A 19,744-nucleotide genomic window follows, 5' to 3' on the forward strand; every position below is an offset into this window, starting at 1 on the left:
GTGGCCACACGTGAAACTGTGCCCTCTGTGATGATGGGGCATTAATTTGGGAGTTATTTGAAAGAACACAGTTTAGGAAGTGGTGACAAATGCAGTCCTTGATGCTGTCTTTGAAAGGCCCTGGATGAGAGGAACAAAAGAGGCTTGGGAATCAAAGATTTCAGACTTCCAATTTAGCTGCTGATTTGTGGATAACATCTTGGGCATCAGCTGCCTTCTGCAGCTCTCTAGCTTGATAAAAATAGGGACAGTCGTGCTTATTTATCTAACACAAACCAGTGCCATGATGGATGAATTATTTAGATAGCACTCAGAGTGCTGGCCAAATGCTGCTTATTTGTGTTTTCCCCACTGCAACAATGTATCTTCATCACTAATAATTAACTGCTAATTACTGTTGCCAAGAACATGAGAATGGTGTTTACCACCTTATTTGTAATTTCAGTGCAGATGCCTACTTAAAAGTTATGCAAATATATGAATTTACAGTACATTTTCCTAATGACGCTGCTATATCTGGGTTTGATCCTATTCAATTGAGACAAAGGAACAGTAAAGATGACCTGTCTTCTGTACAGCTATAGACAGTTTCTGTTGAATTCTCAACACTTAAATCATGAAATGTAAAGATGCCATTCTAGATAGGGCACATCTGGGTCGAAGGACTGCTGATGCCAATTATGCTTCGTACATAATAATGCACATTTTACCTATTTGGAAAAAAATTCACATTTATTTACTGTCAAACAGGTGTTAAACTTTACACTGGGTATTAGTGATGGGCTCATTATTAACAGGTTTACACAAAGGGATGAAAAAAGCAGAATTTTGTTGAAACAATTTACATTTCATTTGATTTTTTTATCATAAAATAAATTAATTAGTAAATATAGGCAGAAGGAATATGGAAGAGTTATAGTTATGTTTTATTTATTTTTTTTTAAAGGACAGGCACCTTTTATTCACGAGAAAGCTTGTGAGAAGTGTCCAGTGTCCCCTTTACCCCTTACCACCCAACCCTGATTAAAGGATGAACAGGGAATTGAGTTACAATCTTTGTTAGCTACACCAAATTTGTGCAAGGCTTGGCATAATTGGCTTCTAAAACAACTTTCTCCCCAATTATGGTTTTTTTTGGCAATAAAAATTCAAAACTTAAGAGTAAAAACTAACTTGTCAAAGCAGAACACTGTTTACAGTGAAAAAATAAGTGAAAACAGGTAGAACTTGCATTTTAAACAAACTATCGTACTATGAACAGTGTAAGAAAAACAGCTTATAACATATGTGCAACCAAGAGCTTTTCACAATATTTTCTTCAAACTCTTTAAAATTATCTTTTAATGACAATTATATTTCAGTTGGACACAAATGTATTTATTTTACCCTAGCAATAGAACAAAATATAATTTCTTTAGCCATTTTTTCATGAGAACGGTTCATTGTACAGTTGAGGAAATATATGAAATAAGGCCTGTGGCTTGATTGCTAGTGGTTAGACATGTATTCAATCTTTGCCCTAATGGAAAAGATTTGCAGTGAACTGCAAATTGATGCAGAATATCTCTCCTGCTTTTGCAAGTCTTGTCAGGAACAGTAAGGTACAGTAAATTTGTCCCACAGGATTTTAAAGCCTACGCCTTGTATATAATACAATGTAGGCCCAGGAAAAAAAAATGGTGCAGCCATATTTACAAATTTAGTTCACAAACTGCTGCAGTAAAATGGCTGGAAAGCGTTTATTTCTCTTTTTTTTTCCACACTTTTGTTAAATTCAGCAGCAGAAGATATCGTAAATACCTTGTTGGTATTTCTTTTCTTTGTAACAAATAATTCATTTTAGTATACTCTGTGTATATACAAAGTTTTTGCTTTATAAAAATTCACAGAACTGCGAGGTCCAGTCATCCCTGTTACTGGAGAACCACAGGGTCAACAGAATTGTCTCTTCGAGCAGATATGAGGGAGCCTGCACGGGGCCAATTAAGTCTTTTGTAATACTTGAACGTGACCTTTAATATTTCTTTGCTACACTATTAAAGGCTTGTCACTAGTTGCATTTGTCCTTCTCTAACATCTCCTTCCGGAATACATCCTTCTTTGTTAATGGGAATGATATAGCCGTCGCTATTACCCCTGCTGATTTGATAGTACATCTGGAGCTGGTGGCCAGCTCCTAGGTTTGGCATGCTCTTGTAGTAAATGTCCTCGCTTTCACTCCTCCTGGAGGGAGAGAGGTCTTCTTCAACGTCGGGGCTGCTCTCTGGGTAGGGAGAGTCTCTGAGGTTGGGCATGCTCGTGTAGAGAGAGTCTCTGTTGGGGGACTGGAGGTGGTCGTCAGCCTCGGCTGTCAGCTGTGAGACGTAGCTGTCAGTTCCCTCGGTCTTCACTTTCTTCTGGGGCTGGTACAGAAGGGAGTGAGTCCGCTGGGGGATGAGCGGGGCCTCCAGCTCTTTGTGGTGCAGCTCCAGCCCGGGGGCGTCGCTGTGCATCAAAGATGAGGCGTCTGCCACGATGGCGTCATCTTCGCTACTGCTCCCGCCGATCACAGCCTTGGCTGGCAGCGCCCGCTCCAGGTTGTGGTTCTTGCTGCCGCCCCGCAGGTTGTTGTGCACTAACTCTGAAATGATCATTTTCTCAAAAGCTGCATCATTCAGGCTTAGTCCACAGTCTACAACTTGCACGCTGTCGTTATAGTCTCCATTGCGCAATGAGTAGCTGTTGTTGAAATTACCATTTAGCGGTAGAGTATCCATGGCACTTGTATCCCTGGCATTGTTCAGTGAATGTCCTGAAATGCAAAAGGACAGCTCTGGTTATTGCCTGACATGTTTATATCAACTTTTTTTTTTTTGTTTTATTTTTCTTTTTAACAAAGTTCTTTAATGTAGTTCAGGACAAAGTTGTACTTGGAAGTAAAACTTGAGAAAAGTTAGTTTATTGAACATTCCCAAATGTAAACAGTTGCACACCTTATAGGAAAGATGCATTCTAAAAATAGTAATGTGTGTTTCCTGTGGGGAATAGTGACATTTGAATTTCGTAATTTAGTGTCAATTATGTGACTTTTCCACAAGGAACTGTTCACTCCATGCCCTTGCATATGTAATGCAAAGCAATTCATTTGGAAACATCTATGTTTTGAAGTACATCACCATGATTTAGAAAAAGAAAATTAACAGAATTTGTCCTAAACAACACTAAATTAAAAAGGAATTAGATCACAGACATAACTGAAGGTAAATGTACAACATAAACCCACATAACTGGCAAGCAACTACTTTAACAACATTTCTAACATTTTTTTCCTGTTTTTTTGGTTTTGTTTTTTTTTTTTGGAGATGAAGTAAAGAAAAGAATGAAAAAAATGGATAAATACAAAGAATTCATGTTAAACAAGGACAGCCATCTTTCACACTACAGGGACCAGGGCCCACAAGCACCATCCAACAACACGATAGACAGCAGGTGGAATGACTCACTTTGGACAACTCACATCATGTCTGTCTGCTCAGGCTATCTGGCCTAAGAGTAGCTGATATATAAAAGAAAGTAAAATGATTTATTGTAACATGATGAAGAATTACTGAGCTTCTCAGCAACTTAGTCAGAGCAAGGGTTCAGCAAATTAGATTGCTAAGCAATAACAGCTTTTCTTTTCCCACTTAATGTAATTTTTTTGCACTAATATTCTGTCTGCCAACAAAGGCCCCAGGCTCCTAAAGGTCAAAGTTTGCCTGCAGTCTGCATCAGTCACAGTGACAGCACTGAATGAACCAGAATAGTTAATTAAGAGCTAGGCCCACAGTTACCATGGGCATGGAAGTCAAATGCAGAAATGTTAGGAATTTCTGTAAGTATGGGTCACAGAAATTAAACCAAAGAATAAATATTAGTTGTGGAATGGGAAGAGGAAATCAGCCATGGCTGATATCTCATAGCTGTTGAGGGAATGACAGATTGGGTAAGTCTGCTGAAAACATGAAAAGGAGTTTAAGAGGGGGGGAAATGAAGTCTTATGATGATTAAAGTCTTTATGCTTTGGGTTTTGGCTTTTTTTTCCGATAACTTGATAAAGAAAAGGTTTTCCTATAGACACAAAGACATGTAAACTATGACAGCACAGTGCTTCCCAAGCAAAGCAAAAGAAAAAAAAAAAAACTTTGCAAGAAATTAAACAGTCTGAACCATGGAAATCAGATGGTTAGAGCATTCCTAGAAAAGCACTTTATCTACAGATATGTCTGGAAGTAAAGAAAGAATGAAGTGACTTTACTGAAATGAGACTGACCACTGTGAGGCTGCTGCATAATATGCAAGGCTTGGAGGAGTATAAGGGAAAAGTTTTTTGGAAAAGATTTTACATTTTCTCATTTTGTGGATTTATTTTTTCATAATTAAAGCTGCAGCTTATCTTAGAAAATTCAATATTCCCTAGAAATGTTGTTTTCAATTAAAAAGAGATTGCATTTTCTCATGAAAAGATTTTTGTCTTCAACTTTGAAAAATAGAGTAATCATTTCCAAATAAATTCTGAGCAATTTGCAAATCATTTTGCATTTGTGTTATTGCTAACTCTTCTCCATGTGTACTGATTTTAACAGTGATGAGGGTTGTTTGAAAGGCCTCTTTAAGCTTTGATTAAACAACTATGTAGTTTCGCAATTTCATGTATGTTCCAAGATTTTTCTTGCAGTGGATTTAGCTGTGCAGAACATATGGCATTTATAAAAGTAGACAACACATGGACCACATGCTGGATTCATTTCCCTCATGAAAGTGATTTAATTCTGTAATTTTCATTTTCTTTTCCTCTGCTAAAGAGATATCAAAATACATCTGATAATCCAAAATGAGTTTTCTATGATATACTGCAGAGTTAAGCATGCTAGAATATATTCAAATTGGTTTGATGAGGCAAATTTTGTTGCCCATGATCAGGTAATTAATTTGAAATCTTTCATAGCCTGTAGCAAGATTACTGTAGGAATGTAAAAATATAAGTAAATTATTAAGCATATCGGCATGACACCACTTTGGTTTTAAACAGCAAATTATTTCAGCATTGAATAACTTGTGTTACCAATAGGGCTTGCTACAGACCTCATGGTGTTTCCCAAAAAGCAGTTTGCAAGTACTTTTTGAATGTGGAAACATTTTATTTGCAAATTGTGAACCACTTGCCCGCTGAGTCTACTTCATGACCGCTAGTTATGTTTTAATTGTGCCCATTAAAAATCATGCTGAAAAAATTTACATTTGATAGGCAAAGTTAAGTTTTACTCCCATACTTGTCTCTCTGTAGGTTGCTAGAGGAAAGCATAAGGAAAGTAAGAAAACAAGAGAATGAAAATAGAAACTACAGTTCAGTTAAAAAGAAGACTTGAAATAAAAACTGGAAACAAGGTTTTATGAGCTCTTTTTCAAAGATTTATCATTCTATTTACACTAAAGTGATCTTAGGACTCATCAAACAGTATCTGCAAGATATTTACTGATGAACTGCAACATCGTTAAAAAAAGCAAGTAGATAATGTAACAACAAAATGTTAGGTAAATGATGACACCCTTAATTCCTACAGAACTAAACTTTTCTAACTGTTAATCTCAAGGTTTTTCTACAGGAAAATGATCTCCCATAAAGCTGCACTATACTATAGTTTAGATCTGTTTGAGGCTGGATACAATTTTCCACACCAGGGTATCCAAAGGTGTCAAGATGCCTTGCACTGCTTTATTTTCTCATCCATTCCATAAGCAGGGTTTTCTCAGCAAGCTTTAGAGTCAACCTTATATTGCATAGACATGATACCTCTAAGTGATATTTATCTTGAAGATGGGCTCTCGGACCATGTGGTGTCAGTCCTTTAATAGTATATTAAGATTTATGCCACCTGTGTTAAAAACATGGATAATTATTGGTAAATACTGTTAGGGCAAAGGCATTACTATAATATAGTGCAGTTTTACAAGCTGAAATTGGCAACACTGCATTTCTCGAATTTATTTCAGAAATTCAGACTGTACGGCTGGGGTATTGCAACTCGAGTTTCTATCTAGGGAAAAGAGGGAATTTGGAGTGAGCCAAGAAAAGCAGTTTATTCAGGAAGTATAAGCACACCTGGTGAGTTAAACACAGGAGCTGAAGGGGCATTACATACAACTGTTTCTGCGAGCAATGTGTTATAGGGGTTGTTAGTGCCGTGTGGTCGAAGAAGAGGGTTTGTTAGTAGGTAATTGCCAGTCATTCCTAAAGCAAAAGAAACAGAAAAAAAATGTCAGTTGCTTAATTTTAGCCTGACAGTTTCAATAAAGAATAATTTTTATTCATCATGAATCATGTAGGATTTCTAAGATGTAATTCAGCTGAAAATTTCTGGATGTATTTGAGCTATGCGTTGGCAATGGGAGCAGGAAAATACAGTTAGAGTCCAGTAATTCTCAGGTGCTGTCCAAATCCCCAAAGTAAACATCTAGTGAAAGTGATATTTACTAATGTATACAAAATCACTGTTACACAAGAGTAGCAATTAAATGTTTAGAGATCAAGGTACTACATAAAGCTATTAGGACTTTAAAAATGATCATAGGGAGCACTTCTGTCCAGAATTGACAGAACTGAATTTCTCAAACTGAAAGGCATTGAAAAACCTCTTATGACAGGATCAGAGCTGTTACTCACTTTATTAAAAACACACAGATAGTGGAAGGGAATTGCTGTTTTCCAACAGACAGTGGATGACAAATTGCAAGAAGCATATCTTAGTATATGCAAAAGTATGCATGCTGAGGGGAAAGCAAAATATTTGCTCTAAGAAATCAGAGCATTCACATTTTCTCCTGGGACAGTCATGCTGCAAACGTATCTGCCAGGTTTTAAAAAAGAATTCCTTGAATGAAAAATTTCTTTAAACTATCAGTTTACAAACAATGTAAGACAAAGAAAAATACTACATGAACAGACTCTTTTAAACTCTTGTAAATTCAAATTTACATGTTAACGCAACACCATTTCAACACTCTCGGAATAATCAGATAAAAAACGAGCATATTTTGAGAAATTATTAAAAAGGCAATTGATCTCTGATTTCTAGCTACTACAAGAAAAGTGCCGTGATTTAAAAATTAATTTAGACATTTCAATAAGATTATATTCAAGTTTCATTTTTTTATTGCTTTGCAAAACAGTACATCAGGATCAGTGCATTATAGACCCAAGGACAATTAGAGAAATAGCTCTATTTTTATAGTATAAATATTTTTATTTGTCAAGTAATTATATATATTCCAAATATTAATACTTTTGTACTCCCAGAGCTGCTTAGCAGCAGAAATGAGCAGAAATTTTTAACACTCAGAGAATTATGGTCTGAGTATGCTAATCTTATTTGAAAGTTTGTATTAGTGATCAACTAACAAAATTATCATAGTTTTTTCCCATTGTAAAGTACTTCTTACCAGAAATAATAACTGAAATATATTCTGCTTGTTTTTTTTAATTTTGCACACTATATTTAATCTTAGACTAATTACGTGTAATTTATAGTTATTATTTTTTTCAATCCAAATTTCTTTATTACAAGAAAAAAAAAACAATTAAAAGCTTGATTTTTATTTTAAAGGGAAAATGGCACTTGCCATTAATTATTAAACTACCCTAATACATATGTATCACTGAGATAGTGACAAAATTATAACTGAACAGAGTTGATAACAAATTTTCTAATCATAGCAGAACATCTCCAGTGACTTGAGTCTGGAACTTGAAACAGGGAGAAGCTGCTGAGACCTCTGCTCAACACTGGGTTAACAGTGCAGCACAGTTAGGGCAAACCTCAGGAGTCAAGACAGCAAATTAGAGAAATTACCAAATTTTATATGCTTGTATTTTCGGAATTTTAGTATGACACTTAAGGAGACATGAAAAATATACATTTTCTACCTAGGAGAAGTTACTTAATTTTGGTTTTTGCCAGAAAAACATGCAGGGGCAAGAGGGGTGGGAGGAGCACTGAGACACACAGGTCTTACCCACTATGTACCAAATATCAAAAGTAGAATCATGCTTTCTGATACCTTTTGCTTTGCAAATACCACAATTTTACTTCCAAAATGAATGTAAATACAGATTCCTGCTATCAAATCCTGAATTTGGATTTTCTGTTTGAAACTTTCTGAGCGGAGCAGGAACTGGTTGCAGTGTGACCAGGACTACCTGCTCTTCACTTAAGGATTGGGCGGAAGAACAGGCTCCAAACCTGGCTTGCACAGAGCAGTCCTCCCTCCACTGCTGGCTCAAACTGCCTCCAAAACACAGCAGGGAGGGGAGAAAGGGAGGGACAATCTGTCTTGGTAAACACACTTGTCTTCTCTGTGGACATGAGAATGAGGTTACAGATTTCAAATTCTATCTGAGATGAGAAGTTTTGAGTTTTGACTTCTCTGTGCCTGAAAATCTGGATTCTGTCCCATGTTACAGATATGATGCTCTTTGAAATAGAAAAGATAAATGATTTACAGACATCTTTTGCATAGAAATGATATCAATTAGATTTCACTGGGAAAATTTCTGCTCCTAAAAATCAGTCAAATATGCATTAAAATGTTACTGCACTCATATTTCTATTTCAGATTTAACCTATAAAGGTTAGGAAAGATTTAAAATTATGATCTTGCTTTTAAGCTAAATTATTGATGAAACTAATTTAAATACATTCCCATGAATTGAAGAATTCAGCTTCTATAGCAGGGGCCAGTTAAGGGAACATGGTTTTCAAAAATGCTGGTGGATAACTTTAAAAATCTGCTTTTAGAGAACACTTGTCCAGATTTTTTTTTAACATTATTTTCAATTCTTCTGTGTTAAATTATATAAAATCTGTAATAATTTATGGATTCTAAAACTGAAATGTTCCCAGTGACTGACCTTGATTAAGTGTTGAAGTGCTGTTGATGTCACCTGAGATAAAAGACGATTCCGATTGTTTTCTCACAGTGTCATTCCACATCCTCCTTATCCGACTCTGTTAGCACAAAGCAGTGAGACAAAACAGTAGATTACAAAAGATTTTTTCCGGCTCATGTGCTATTGTGTAGAATATTTGTGTTTATTTTAGCCTAAAGTAAACCATTTTTCTAGCACATCATGAAATTTCCTTATTTTTTTAATTAAAACTCTAATTTATTAAACTTTAGTTCAATGAAACATGATGGTATAAATCTTCCTATAAATAGTCCCTAATTACAAGAAAAAAACCAACATATTTGTATTAGACCAAAATAACTGTTTACAAAGAAATAATTCTACAATGCAGAAGTACGTATTGACCATCCAAATGACAATAATGAGAAGACAATTAGTCTTTCTGATTGGAAGACATCTCAGTAGGCTTTCCATAAATAAGGTAATTAAAAGATGCTGTCAAAATCTTTGTTACCTGAGTGCCAGAGGAATAGCGAGCACTGGTTCTGGTGGTTGATGCCTTCACTGAGCTGTGGGGACTCTCAGTTGGAAGTCCTCCACAGCAGTAGGAATGTCTGAAGCATTTCCCATATTCCTTACGTACCTGTGGGGGAAAAAAAAATTGCTTAGCACAAGAAACAGTTTTAAATAGCTGCTGGCAAAAACACATGAACCTTGCATTGAAACTACTCACTTTTCAAGCATATAGATAATTCTTGTCTGTTGAAATGCTGGCTGTTAGCAAACCCACATTTTTCTCTCTACTCAGCGGCAGCACTAGCAGCTACCCAGGAGTTTTGAACCAATTATTTCCAAGGTATACACACACTTCTTAGAGATGTCCCTGAATAATCATCACTGACTTAGTTATAGAACTGTTTTTATCCAATTTTCATATTGTAGATTTATATAGTAAAGTTTACTTGAATTGAATGCTTGCTGAAAATTGTGGTTTTTGTAAGAGCTTTTGGTGCAGAAAGCACATCAAGCCTGTTTTCCCATCCTAGCAGGCAAGAAGGGCGTGAGCACTGCTCAGTACTACCCCTATGCAATGATTCCCAATAAAGAGTGTAAAATTTCCAAAGCCTGTAAAGGAATTTTCTTACTCTGTGTAACTCATCCAGCTGCTACTTCAGATGGCCACAGCTGCCCTGCCCTGAACAGAGCTCACAAACACCACTGACCCACTCCAGGCACAGCCCCAGCTGTGCTGGTGGAGCCACTTGCCAGTGTTCCAGAGTCACTTTTGAACCATAAAGGCTGGGAATGAAGCACCTTTCACTTTTACGACCAAAAGATAAAATTCTGTCTTGGTTGAATCTAAAAAATTTGAATATACCCATATTTCTGACTTTTTTTTTTTTTTTTTTTTTTTTTTTTTTTTTTTTTTTTGACAGAGCAGCAAAACTAATTAATGACTTCAGTATTTGGGCTTCATTTATTCACTTTCTTTTTCCAGTGACCTACTGGAAACTTTAGTTTTGTTATGAGTGATAACAATTGCCATAAAAGTAATCAGGATCACTTTACAGAGCAGTTAATTCTCTTATATTCCATGACTGCTTCATTGACTATTAGTTTTGGACAACAGAACAGTGTGTGCATATCTTGGCAGCAAGACTGCACCAGTGAAAGGACAGAGTGGATAGAATTTGTATGGATGTGTAAGTCTAAACTCATAAATCTTCCACCAGATTACATGGGAATTTAAGTGTCTCTTCTACATCAATGAGACTCATGAGTTACTGTGAAAAGAGGGATTTCAGCTAATCTGGAAATTCTGCCTGACCTATGAATATATAAGACAGAAAGTTACGTGTATGCAAAATGGAAAGAAGAAAAAATGCAAAAAATTAATAGTGTGGATTTACACATGTAATGTGCTGTTTTCTACAGGAGTTTTACTCAAGGAATACATACTGTGCTGTTTTTATAAATCACAAGGATGAAGAAAAGTTGAATAATTTTTACTTTAACTTCAAGCGAGGCACAATAATTCAACTTTTTATGTACATGGTACATATTTAAAGTCAACTCCTACCTATATCAGCATAAAAGACATGTAAAAAAATGAAAACAGAAATGAAACAACTTCAAATTATAATTTTTGCACTTTGAAAACATAGGTCTATATACATTGTCACTGGATGGTGTAACACCTAAGAAAAAACTCTCCTGAACACTAATGGATATTAAATGCTCTAAGCCACTACACAGCAGAGACAATAGCAATCAAAACTGTATTTTTACCCAAACACCACCCTCCAGGGCTGGTTTTGCCTAATGCCTGTATTGTAGTGAATGTACATTATCTGTCAGGACTGTGCATTCCACTGTCATTATTTCTAAATTATAGCTTGTTGGAAACTGATGGAAGCAACAGCACTATCATCTCATCAGAACTGGAAACATAATAGTTTTCACTTCCACAATTCTATTTCTCTGTTCAATTTAGTGACCAAGTAGTAATAACAGAATAAAAAGACTACATTAGCTATGCAGACAGAGCACAGGACAATATCCAGTCAAAGGCAGTGACACTTAAAAATCTTAAATGGCAGCTTTAACATTCTTTCAGGTATAAATCTTATTGCTCTAGGTTATGTTTTTTCATACTTGACTGGTATTTTAATATTGCTTTTTGCTGACTCCACTTTATATGAAAACAATGCACAGCTGTAAAAGAAATAAAAAAAAAGGAATCTGTTTCTGATTTTCAAGTCCAATACAAATAGTAAAAAGGGAAACATTTTATGAAACCCTAACCTAGAAAATATTTGCATTTTGGGAATGTTTGCATTTTCTTCCCTATCTTCTTATCTTAGGCTCAATCTGCTAAGTGTGCTTTTGTTTTCCCCAAACGAGTGGAGTGTCCTGTTGATCCAGGTAAAATTCTGTCTACCAGATCTTTTCCTAAAACACCTCTGAATGCCATTGTCTACACCACATTTGGAGATGCTGGTAATGTTAGAGTTGGTACAGTTGAGAACATGAGCATAGGATTTTTGTATTTAAACAACACTTTATCCAGTGGTCTCAAACCATCTTGTAAATATCAGTTAATTATGTCTCTGGTGAGCTAATTATAATGGGAGTTAATAATTGCTAGGTCTCCAGCCTAAAACTGGGAAAAATATTTATAATCTAAATACTGCAAATTGGATATTTCCAAATGTAGGACATACTGCATTTCATGTTAAGTTTGTTTGGGTGGGATTTTTTGATGTTCACCCTTCCTCTCAACTCTCATTACTTTCATTTGTCCTGCCTTCTAACAAAGGCTTTCATTAAAACACCTCTCAGGCATCCTTGGAAGCAATCTCCACCCTCTGCGGAAGAGAAGGGGAAGGGAAGAGAAGGGAAGAGAACCCAAAAAAGGGTCCCATAGAGCTGTGCCCTTCACTTTCCTTCTCTCCTGCTTGCTCCTCTCTCCTCTTCAAGATTTCTCTCTGTCTCCCTCCGTCTCTCTCTGTCTCTCTCTCCTTCCAGCTCCTTCTGGACCCTTCTGCTTTAATCCAGAGAAAGGGAGCAGAACTAATTTAGCTGATCTCACTTGTGAGGGAGGCTCCAGTGAAGAGAACAAAGCTATTGGGATTTCTGGGGCAGGCAAACACTTGGAAAAAAAGCATTAATGCTGGCATCTTTTCCATCTTCAGAAAACTATTCCTGTTAGCAGGTGTCCAGCATTAATGACTACTTTGTTCTAAGGGGTGTCAAAGTTCATAATAAAATTAGTTTTTACATCCCACTTAATTTTGTAATGAATGAGCACACACAGTACTATCCCTGCCTATCACCCATAACTTTATGTGGCAGCTTAATAGGATCTCAGGAAAGGTGCTCTACCTTGTTCTAAGGAAAGGACAGCATTTCCAGGCTGGTATGGGCTGATATCATAACTGATCCTCTGTTTGCAGCACTGCAGCGAAGGCAGGACTTGTTTCATGTGAACATGAAAGATTTTTGGCTGTAAGTCCAGGCTGATATGTACCACACTACCAGTGTTCAACTTTTGCATTTTCTTCATAAAACCTTCAAACTTTTCAAGCCCAGGTTGGAAATGCTGCATCCATGCTAAACCTGTCTGGGTCACAGAGCAGTTACATGACTCCCACTAGCACATACAGCAAAAACTGCACTGGAATTCTGGTCCCCTCCTCAAACTACCTCAAAATACTCCAGATCTTCAAATTGTTAATTTTATCTCTATTTTCTTAAGAGTTATGTGTGGCATTTCTAAGGAGTTAGGGAACATTCATCTGTGGTTTTGGTAACTTACTTTCTTTTGAAGGGCACAATGAAAGATGAAAATAAACATTCCTTGGAAAGCATTAAATACTGTGAAGAGATATGTCATCACAACGGTCCCCTCATTTATAAACAGCAGACCAAATGACCATGTTAGGCCAAGGAGACACAGGAGAGCAAATGCACCCAGGACCCAGGATCTGCAAAAGAAAATTAATTTTAGTAACATTACTTACGAGAATGTACTTTGCCAAATCCAATATTAACATTTCAGTTCCTGCAGTTGACTTTTACTAGTTTCACATTCAAATGTAAAAATTCCTTGGGTTTAACCTTTTATCTATTAAAGAAAGAACAATTCCATTCAGTACTCCTAGACTCCAATGAAAACAGCAAGAATAGATATAACCTTTGTCTTTCTCAAGAACAGCATAGGATGTCAAAACTATTTTGAAATGCAGAAGTATAGCACAAGCCTCAGCTACTCCCATTGCTTTATCTGCTTTTAGAGAAGAGATTGATAAATCTGGCTTAGCCACTAATCACACCATAGATTTTAAACAGTGGTGCTGCCATATGACACCAAATAATGTAACACAAATGCACAAAGGTTAAACAGCAGATTAAAAGCCTAGAGCCCAAATCATTAATGCTTCGATAAACTCAGCTAAACTGAAGCTAGAGGATGCAACTTCCGCATGAAGAAACCCTGCTGAAATGCGACAAAAATATGGATATTGCTTTACAGAACAATCTAAAAAAGATTCCATCATGAATAGGTTAAGGAAAAGGAATTGTAGCAAACAGCACAGAATGAAAGGGAAAGGGAATTTAGTCAGTGAATTCCACATCTAACTAATGATCTTACTTGATAAATGGCTTATTATCTTCATAGCTAGAAAGCATTATAAGCAGAAAAGAGAAACAAAATTATTAGACAGAATTGAAACAGAAATTAATAAGAGCATTTTTAATTGTCTATAAAAATTAGTCAAAATTAGGAAATTCAAAATGCAGAGGCAAGCAATTTAAAAGTATAAAGGCATGTAATAGTTTAAAAGTCTTTAGCAAATCAGGTATCTCAAAAATAGTTAATTAAAATTAAGGGAAATCCACAATATGACCGAGTTTGTAAAGTTAAAAATCATGCTAGAAGTTTGTTAATGTAGGGTTCTATCTTACCCAGGTAAGTCCGTATTATAGTAGCCATCACAAACACGGTAATTACTGGTGTGGATGAGAAGACAGAAAGAGGAAAAGGAAGAAAAGAGAGAGATGCTAGAGATTAGCTCTCTCTCTCATCATGCAACATGCAATGAAGCTGATACTGACCTATCTAGAACATCTAGTTCACAATGTTATCCTTACTGAAAGTCTCCCTTTGCCATTTCCAACGTTCAAAGCAGATCTGTCAGACCCTTTCACATCCAACCCTCAGTGTTAGAAAGTGGCACCATCCCTTCAGTGTTGGTAACAAAAACCTTGAATACAACGTAAGGCTAAACAGAATACAGTAAAAAGCTATCTAAAAAAGTGAAAGCTGCCAAAGCCGTGTTAGTTATCAAAAACTTATATTACTCTGCAAAAGGGACACTACAGTAGAACACCATGATAAAGTAAACATTTGTTAAATTAGCACGAAAACAACAGATAATCTTCAAGTTAACAATAATAATAGAATCAATTCTCTTGGGAGAACAGGATTACGAGTAGAAACTGCTCAGAATCCCTAAATCAAAAAGTCATTTAACAAAACAAACTTAATATAATCATATCAGCCATGCAAACAGGAACATCATTTTTGAACTGCATTTTAAATGCAAATGAAATTACTACAGTGCTGTGGCATTTCCGTGAAACAGTTTCTTGGCACTAGTTCCAGGCTGAAATTATCTAATTTTGACCGGCGTTTGTGACATTACAGCAACAATGTGACGAAAGCAGGATTGGCTGTTTGCTTCTAATTGACATCTGCAGTTGCTGGGAGACAATGGCATGTGCTCCTAATGGAGAGTAGCTTTCAATCAGTTCAGCAATCAGAAAATAATCATAGTTCTCATACTTGAACACAAAGCACTTACTTAATGTTTTCCAACCTGCTAGAGTCTGGTTTCAAAGTGTTTGAGTGCTTCACCATTTTGCACAATGTGATCACCAGGAAGATAAGATTCAGCTGTCAAAACAGATAAGAATGAAATTAAACTACTTCAAGTAATAGGTTGAATAATGATGATGTTACAGGCTAAACAAAAACCCTGTAGTTTATTTCCAAGTAGTGAAAATTGGTAACTATATCAGATGGTCTGCAAACCGTGATTGCAAATAAGAATGAGAGGATAAACATATTAGAAGTCCTTGTTTCACCTAATTTCCAAAATGCACCACATCATCATGAACCACTGTATTTAACTAACGTCCAGCACTCGCCATTGTCAGTTTAGCTCTGTCCTCCAGCATGTTTTGCTCATCACCTGCTCACCTTTACCTGTCACTCCAGGCCCTGTTCCCCATCACTCTCTGAGGACAATGGTCACTGCTTTACTGGACTATACTAGCTGTCTTTTTATCACCCCATCCTGATTTTGAAATGTTTTTCACCTTTACTGGTTTCTCCTTTATTTTTTTTTTTTTATTTTATTCCTTTTTGTTCTCACAATCCTACTGGGGTCTTGAAAAGACCTTAAGTGTAACTGGAAAAAAAGAAAAAGAGAGGAAAAGAAGAAAAAGAAACACAAAGATGTAGCAAATGCATCAAACTTAACAGTGCCATAGACATACGCTGGTGGTGCACCCTCCTGCTGCCCTCTTTCCCTTTGTAGTCTGGATTCTGTCGAAGCGAGACTGTGTGTGCACTTGAAGGACTGTGGCATTTTATTCTTGTTGTGTCATTCATACAGGTAACACCAGGGAAGACACTGAAGGAAATTTTTTATCATTCTCTTATTGTGAAGCAGTATCACAGATATCAAAGTTACTGGGTGCCTTTCTCCTATTGATTTCAAAGCCTGTGAAGAGCACAGGCGAGCCAAATACAAGGATGCCTGCAGAACACGGGCTAGAAAATGGTATCCAATTAATTTCAGTAATTAGTTTGTGCTGCCCTATATCAGACAGAAAAGTTGGACAAAATTGTATCTTTGAAACCAGTAAGAGCCATGTCCTTTCAGCAAGAAGACACACATCCTTGTCGACTACTACAATGCTCACAAAGTGGCTGGACCAACTGCTAAGAGAAGATGGAAGAATATGCTTGGACATCCTTATAGCATACATTATATAGAGAACCCCATCCTTATAATCTTCCATATAAATATCTGCAACTGGTTACTGATGAGGCATGATTATACCCAGTCTCTCAATTTGGGAAGCCTTTGTTTTAAGACAGCTTCAAAATCTTCATTCTTTTTGTAACACTGGGGATACCAGTTCATGCTAGATGTGTTCCTGCAGCTATGCCTCAATGGTCAGAAATGTCACTGAAATCCTGACAAAGAGCTGGTCTTAATCTTGAAAAGATGAGTATTTTGAAGGCTCTGATCAGAGTCTGTTAATAAGAACACTTATTACAGAAACAATTCCTACTGCTACGGGCAATCATGCAATTGCTCCTGCTGCTGTCTCAAAATCAGGATGGACAGCATGAACTATAATGCAGTTCTCAACACCTGAAAAGTGTGTGGCAACTTTTGATCTTATCATGCAAAGTACAACATTTTTACAATTATATGTTGAGATTAATAGAAAAATGTGTTTGTGATACAAAAAACAAAAATAAGCTTTCTGTTTGTGTTTCAGGAACTGGCTGAAAATACTTAATCTTTAGGCTGATGTATGTACATGGTGTAGGTTATGCATATTTCTATTGCTGCAAAATGTAATAGAAGTGTCAATAATTCATGATCTTGGTGATTATCTTTTATGATTCTTATAGGAAATTACTAACCACATGAGAAAAACCATTTAGTTACATCATTGTGATCTCTTCCTCTCATCTAGGTTTTCACTGTATGGTGTAACTTCATTGGATGAGAAAACAAGCTGCTTCTTTCCCTGGCCTTTGCACCAGACAGGACGAGGGCTCTGCAACAGACCTGACCCTCAGCTCCATGTCTTTGCACACAGATTTCATTTTTCTCTATTTGAAAAAGTTTCTTGCACAGTTTGGTAGCTGACATAACATGCACTTCTTGAGCCTGCCTGAAAAATGCAACCTCAATTTGCTTTTTGTGAAAACAGATTAAGAGCTAAGACACATGCCCTGTGTCAATCCTAACACGTACATCAACTTTGTCTGCAAACCTATGCATCTGGGAGTGCACAATCCAGTTCAGAATAATATTTACAGCACAGCTGGAAGCTAATCCTTGCCTAAGTAGCTACCCTAGAGTATCCTGTATTGTACTGACATCATGATTCTTGGATCAAAAAATCATAGATATGGCTTAGCCCATAAATGACTGCCTTATGAAACAAGAGGGTTTTATGCTCTGATTCTTTGTACAGCTGAAGTGCTGGTTTGCCACACGACAAATAAAAACTTGTATTTCCAAGTTTTCTTGTGTGGTTTCTTTGGTGACGTGGGCAGACATGGCCTTACCCCAGAGCCTGAGCCAAGCTCCATTGTATTAAACAGGTTTTATGTAGGTACTCAGCTCTGTCTGGGTGTATGACATTGCTGCACCAGGGAACAACTGCACAAAGGAGTTTCTTAAGTGACATTTTAATTTTAATTTATGTACAGACCCACAAAACCAGCCCACAGAAATAATAATGCCATATCACAGCAGCTGAAAAAGTCCTTCCAAGAAAAAAGGGAAAACACTCTACTTTGAAGACAAAGTAACTATGACAACTGAGCATATGATACTTGTTTCTCCATCACTGTGAAATGTTGCATAGTTTTCAGTTTCAGCAGTCAAAAGACCATGGTTTGCCACTTGTTCAAACATGCTGGTATCTCTGTTACACATTATATCATTATAAAAAAACCCTATTTTGCTTGCTTACAGATACTGTAACCAAACCTTTCTATAGATTTGCTTTTGGCTCCCTGATTGTTTTTAATCTAGAAATTTATTGTTTTGGAGGAATTCACAAGTTAAAGACTTTTGGGCATCTTGCCTTTTTTTTTTTTTTTTTTTTTTAATTTTTTCTCATGAAAGACACTAAGCAGTGAGGAAAGGGAACTTGCTGGAAAATAATTGCTTTTATAAGGGAATAGCTGAATTAATTTTCTTGGTGAGAAATATGTAGGGGGGGAGAAGAAAACACAGTTAGGACTTTTGTATTCCTTTGTACAAGCAAAGCTTTTCCAGCTCTGAGCAACATAGTCTGGCCCAGAGCTGAGGCTATTTTGAGAAGAAGCCTTGACTACAGATCTCCTGGAGATCCCCACAACCTGAATTGCTTCTGTGAGGACTGAACTGTTACTATCCAAGCAAATGAATTTGTAGATGTTTTCCAAGCTTGACAGATGGTCTGAGCAGGACACCTTTCTTTAAGAAAATGTTCACCACAAGCATGCAGAACTCTGAGGTCATACAGAGGCCCACATGAGTGGCAAGAGAGACTTTTGAGAGCAATCTTCTATGAGAAAAAATGGGCCTCTGACAATGGTGGCATTCTCATCACGCCGTGTAACATAAATGGTCAGTGACTGGCTGGACCTCATCCTGACAACAGGGCTGCATCCATCCCAGATGAGCCAAAATCTGCAGCTGAACAGTACCCCTCTTCTTAATGCTAAGAAAAATATAAATATATTGTTCAAACACACACACACAGATGCACAATGTATACATCCCAAACAGTCCTAAAATTATACCCTTGATTATGTCTGTAAAATCTTTTTCCTGCTGCGTGTCTGCAAATCAGACCAACATTCTTTTGAAAGCTAAAAATAAGAAATTAAAAGTCTGGTCAGGCATTAGGTTTGGATTTGAAGATTCTGCTGCGATACCAAAAAGTGACAAAACACACAGCTACAGGAGGTGGAGCTATAACACGAGATCTTTTAAAATATTAGCTGGTAATAGTAAGCAAAAATTTGAATTTATAGTATTTAATTTATGTTTATACTTGATTCTGATCTAGTTTCTAAAACTTACTGTCTACTGGAAGAGATGGAATTCTGGATAAAGAACTAGCTTGATCTATACCCTGATTTCAGAATTTTGTGTAAAGTAAAAGATTAAAAAATTATAGTATCTTCTATAGAACTTCTATTAGTTTCTTGTCATCTTTTAATACAAGTGTAATTGGATAAAACAAAGTGAAAGACAATTGATATATATTGAAAAATAACAACTTACGACTTTAAAATATAAAATATGAAGAGTTTTTATGGTAATAATCAAATGTAGCACACTGGAAGACCATGCTTATTCCACAGGCAACACACATATGGCCATTTCTACTTTGGAAATCAGAAGGAACTGGACGTGAAAGAAGGTATAAGCAGAAAATGTGTCTTTCTAGACCCTGAAACCTATGTAATTTTGAGACAGGGAGCGTGTCCAACTCAAATTAACTTTT

General features: G+C 36.5%; 1 protein-coding gene across 10 annotated transcripts in view; it reads right to left on the bottom strand.

The window, feature by feature from the left end:
- Window positions 1-713: 713 nt before the first annotated feature.
- The window catches only part of ADGRL2 (adhesion G protein-coupled receptor L2), a 387,559-nt gene continuing 368,528 nt past the window's right edge, over window positions 714-19,744 (bottom strand). For 3 of the 10 annotated variants that reach the window (XM_063165828.1, XM_063165830.1, XM_063165831.1), the window contains 9 exons: window positions 15,292-15,383; window positions 14,393-14,437; window positions 14,079-14,105; window positions 13,242-13,410; window positions 9,438-9,566; window positions 8,927-9,023; window positions 6,122-6,250; window positions 5,292-5,309; window positions 714-2,791 (listed from right to left, as the gene is read on the bottom strand). In XM_063165828.1, the coding sequence (XP_063021898.1) occupies window positions 2,037-2,791; window positions 5,292-5,309; window positions 6,122-6,250; window positions 8,927-9,023; window positions 9,438-9,566; window positions 13,242-13,410; window positions 14,079-14,105; window positions 14,393-14,437; window positions 15,292-15,383 (1,461 nt within the window). In that variant the 3' untranslated portion in view covers window positions 714-2,036. Of the gene's footprint in view, window positions 2,792-5,291; window positions 5,310-5,812; window positions 5,895-6,121; window positions 6,251-8,926; window positions 9,024-9,437; window positions 9,567-13,241; window positions 13,411-14,078; window positions 14,106-14,392; window positions 14,438-15,291; window positions 15,384-19,744 lie in introns of all 10 variants that reach the window. The other 7 variants (XM_063165833.1, XM_063165832.1, XM_063165835.1 and 4 more) reach the window with 5 other exon arrangements.

The sequence above is a fragment of the Melospiza melodia genome, chromosome 11 (assembly GCF_035770615.1).
Source record: "Melospiza melodia melodia isolate bMelMel2 chromosome 11, bMelMel2.pri, whole genome shotgun sequence".
In the NCBI taxonomy this organism is placed as follows: domain Eukaryota; kingdom Metazoa; phylum Chordata; class Aves; order Passeriformes; family Passerellidae; genus Melospiza; species Melospiza melodia.